This window comes from Triticum aestivum, chromosome 4A (assembly GCF_018294505.1).
Source record: "Triticum aestivum cultivar Chinese Spring chromosome 4A, IWGSC CS RefSeq v2.1, whole genome shotgun sequence".
NCBI classification, from domain to species: Eukaryota; Viridiplantae; Streptophyta; class Magnoliopsida; order Poales; family Poaceae; genus Triticum; species Triticum aestivum.
Genome location: NC_057803.1, coordinates 685,950,395 through 685,954,693, shown reverse-complemented (window position 1 = coordinate 685,954,693; position 4,299 = coordinate 685,950,395). Strand labels below are relative to the sequence as shown.

At 52.6% G+C, this 4,299-nt stretch overlaps 1 protein-coding gene across 1 annotated transcript; it reads right to left on the bottom strand.

The window, feature by feature from the left end:
* Positions 1-1,028: 1,028 nt before the first annotated feature.
* On the bottom strand, positions 1,029-2,117 carry LOC123083125 (BTB/POZ and MATH domain-containing protein 2-like). The gene has a single exon (XM_044505254.1). It carries the CDS (start codon positions 2,115-2,117, stop codon positions 1,029-1,031), a length of 1,089 nt encoding a protein of 362 aa, XP_044361189.1.
* Between the last annotated feature and the right edge of the window lie 2,182 nt (positions 2,118-4,299).

Sequence of the window (4,299 nt, the reverse complement as noted above, 5' to 3'; positions counted from 1 at the left end):
AGGGGCTCGGGCACGGAAACAGGGAAGGAAAGGGGGCCAGTGCTTGGGGAGGTAAAGTGCAGCTTTGTGTGTCACCGGCGGCCGGAGTTGGTTCCTCAAGACATGGTGTCAGCATTGAATCGACGATGTCCGTTAGCGCTGCTCTCCCACCTGGTCAATTCACGACATTAATGCCAGCTATTGCATGCTCTGGGCCGGCATGAAAGTGGCGTGGTGCGTTTGATGGAAAGCGCAGGAGGAGGGTTGGGTGGGCTAGTGTGGTCAAAAGCGGACTTGGGAGTGATCCTAAGAAAGTATATCCAGACCACCCTGCGGGCCGATACATGCCCGATAACTTATGTTGTTCGAACAGCACAGTCCGAACGGTTGTGGGCGATTTGAGGGTCGGCGTCATAGATGCCCTGACATCACGTGGATGTAGGATTTTCAGGCAAAACCATGCAGTGTAGAGCAATGGTACACACAGGCAAATTTTATTATGGGATGATGTGGGGGTTGAACGGAAAATGAGGGGTGGGCCCACAGAAAAATCTCACACCGGGGTGGGGTTGGGGTGTTTTATTTTTCAGTTTTGCTAGAACTCATCCAGATGAGATATAATTTGGTCTCATTCACCTTTTATAGCCATTGGATGTGATGCTATAAGATGCATGTGTGCTGACGTGGGTTGTTTTTGTTCTTGATTTCCAGGTGAATGAGACCAAATTATATCTCATTTAGATGAGTTCTAGGTACTTCCTTTATTTTTTTCAAAGTAAATATATATTAAGTTGGATCTTTGGGTAGCACCGGATAATTTTGGCACTGATAATCTACCATGAAAAGGCAACTCAAATAGAAGTACGTAGTACATAAATTGCTGATAGTACATGATTGAGTAACGAGCTCCTTGAGATCCAGTAACAAGCTCAATTTTAGCGACATGAAATTGCAGGATAATCAACCGAAAGAAGGCGGCATCTCAAATCATTCAGTACTACATGAAATTGCAGGATAATCAAGCCAAAGAGGGCGCGCGGTGTCTCAAATCAAGGTGCAAGTTTGGCAACGAGCTCTTTGAGAACAGACGGGCAGCTGCTCCTCACATGCTCGAAGCCGTCGTTCGCCACAACGGCCTTGAGCATATTTCCAGGTGACGCAAGGAACTTGAAGCACAAGTCCTTGAGCCCGCAACAGGAATGCTGCTCAGCCAATGCCAGCGTAGTCGCAGCGGTGCTTGCGTCCATGTGATTGCAGAGCTTCTCCACGCAGAGCAACTTGAGCCTCTCGAGGTTATACGTGTCAGCCGCAACAAGCAAATGCTGGGCCATGACCACCAGCTCCTGCTCATCGTCCATGGGCGGCAGAGAGTCTGTGTAGATGAAGTGGAGCATGGCCTTGAACACTTTAGCCTCCATGTCAGTGATGCGTACAGAAGCATCGGTGTTCTCCTTCATCGGCCCAAACAGCTCCGCCATGAACACCGAGGACCGGGCGGCAAGCACACACCTGTGCGCCGCAAACGTCTCGCCTCCGACCTCGAAGGTGACATCCGCCCCGTCGCCGCTGGAGAGGAGCCGGCCAAAATGGCGGTGCATGTCGGACGGTGGCGCGGCGACCAGCAGCGAGATGGGCTCCGTGAAGATCTCCCTAGGCACGGTGATCTTGCACTTGACACTGAAAACATCATCCTTGAGGTAAAGTGACTCCTCCAAGTCCTTCCTGGCGATGAGCTGAGGAGAGCCCCATGGCCCTGTATTGCTGGAGAAGGTGTAGCATGTTTGGCTGTCCGTGCCGTGCGCCGGCACCGGCTCCCCGTCCTGGTCGAGCAAGCTTATCTTGCACCGGGCGTGGACTTGATCATCGACACTATCAGTGTGGACAAGATAGAGGTAGATAGATATCCAACCAGCTTGTCCTGCCGAGTGACCGTCAGGGAAGTACCTCATGTACCAGCGATGGCGCCCAACGACGAACGTCTCGGACGAGACACCTTTGCCGTTGACGAGGCCCTTGGTGCGGGAGTAGCCGTCGATCTTGAGGACGTGCGAGCCGGAGACGGGCAATGGCCGGGCAACGATGGCCGAAGCGGTCTGCCACGGCATGCCGCCGCCGGAGGACAGGCTGGAGCCGGACATGGCGAGCCTGGGAAGAACGGGATCGAGCTATTTCGTCGCTGGGAAGAATGAGAAGCGGGTGTGGGAGCTTCTGAGGTTCTTATAGAGCTTGCGAGGTCGCTGGAAAGCACGGAGTTAGGACGGCGCTTACTTCGCCTGCATTAGTCGCGCGCGTCACACGAGCAGTCGGCCAGCGCATGCGGTACCGGGGCGTGTTCCCGCGCGCGCCGATCGAGTGCGCGTGAAATCGCTGGCGGGTACCTTTGCCGAGGAGACGCGCGTGCAGTCATACGCAATAACTGTATTTTTTTCTGAAACTGGGTGCATATGCATAGCAAATACTACTCGCCGGCGTGTAGCACAGCCGGCCGGGGACGCGGCTTCAAAGCACCATACTGCATTACGCTCGTGTGCTATCACACACTGTTCTCTCTTTACATGCATGATGCGGCTGCAAAGCACCATACTGCATTGTGCTCGCCGCCGTCGCCCCACCCAAGGGTTTGAGAGTGTCAGATAAACCCTGAACCAAGATTTAGCTAGGACCGGCTTCGCCGGTCTTTTTCCTTTCGCGCGTGAAATAAGGAGCACGAGCCGCAATCTATGCGTGTCGTGTGCATCGTGGATTGAGTCAAGGCCCTGGCCGGCACGCCTCACCTCGTGGACGTGGGATGGCACGTTCGATCGAGCGAGGTCGTGGTGAGCTAGCGGGGCCAGTTTGTTGCATCGAGCAGAATAAAAGGAGCGAAGATAAAACAAAAAAGCAACAAGTTTTGTGCGTTGTGCGCAAATCACCGTGTCCTTGAATTCATCAGAGGACAGTGATTTATTGTGAGCTAGGCTAGCCGCTGGTTGACAATTGGCATCAGAGCCACGGGTACCGAGGGCCATGCCCGACAACAAGGAGCCTTCCGGTGACGAGCAGTGGGCAGTAAACGATAAGGGGTGATCAGGCTCCAAATTGTCGGAGGTGCGCACGGAGACGCGACCACGGAGCCACGAGCATAGCTGGGTCAGGTGGAGCGGCACGCGAGGTCGTCGTCCACGGGCACGTGATTCGAGAGACCGCTAGCGGGAGCGGCACAATCGTCTACCCCACGCTCACCCCTACCAATTACATTGAGTGCGCTTTGATCATGCAGGTCAACTTTCACGTGCAGGGTCTCTCGGAGGTTATGCTTGGCGAGGGGATGGTGACTGACCGCGAGGACATGGCGGAGCTCGTCGAGCTCATATGTATAGTGCCACAGGAGATGCACTGTGTTCTCCTCGTCAAGAACTCAGCATATGAGGCCTGGGAGGCCGTGCAAACAATGCGGATGGGCGTGACACGCATTCAAGATGCGACGATGCAACACCTCCGCATGGACTTTGAGCAGATCACCTTCATGGAAAACAAGATGCTAAAAGTGTCTGCGAGGCGGATCACCGACCTAATCAGCAATCTTCGATAGCTAGGTGGTGCCGTCGTGGAGGTACGAGTTGTCCAGAATTTCCTCCAGGTTGTGTCGACGCTGGTGCGGAGCACCCCATGGATTCTACACCAACACCTACACCTCCAAGTGGACCTTTGACAAGAGCTCGCGCACGTGCTATCCAAACTGAGGTGGCATCTATCCAGTAGAGCTACCTCAAGGTGGAACCCTATATGTGCTTAGGTACAACAACATAGCTACCTAAGAAGCAACGAGGAAGGCCACCTCTTGGAGCAAGGAGCCAAAGGAGAAAGAGTGGATCAGGAGATGCCAGAAATCCCCAAGAAGAAGAAGGCCGGAGACCAGAAGCTTTCGGGCTCCAGCTCCAAAACTTTCGGCCCAACGCAGCTCCCGGCCGTGCAAACTTCCTGATTAGCCAAGGAAAAGGTATACATTCCGTCATTATCTACCCTCCCTTTCCATTGCAATTGGTAGCCCTGAGTCTTTTGTGTACCTTACTCATTGAGACTAGCTATTTGAGAGTTGTCGGGACATATTACTTGTGCGCATATATCACATAGCATATATCTTGATATCATCTTGTGTGTCATAAGCTACTCACGTGCATATCTTATATGCTTGTCTTGTATTTTGGCTCAAGCATCAAGCACAGTCGAAAAGTAAGCATATAAAAAAGAGATAGAACAGCTTTTAGGAAAAAGAAAAATACACAAAGAGCTTATGAGCATTTAACATTCATCATCATGGATTATATATCATTTTGGTAT

Bases quoted from the DNA above. Each gene is read 5' to 3' on its own strand.
- LOC123083125 (XM_044505254.1), bottom strand. From the start codon at position 2,117: ATGTCCGGCTCCAGCCTGTCCTCCGGCGGCGGCATGCCGTGGCAGACC.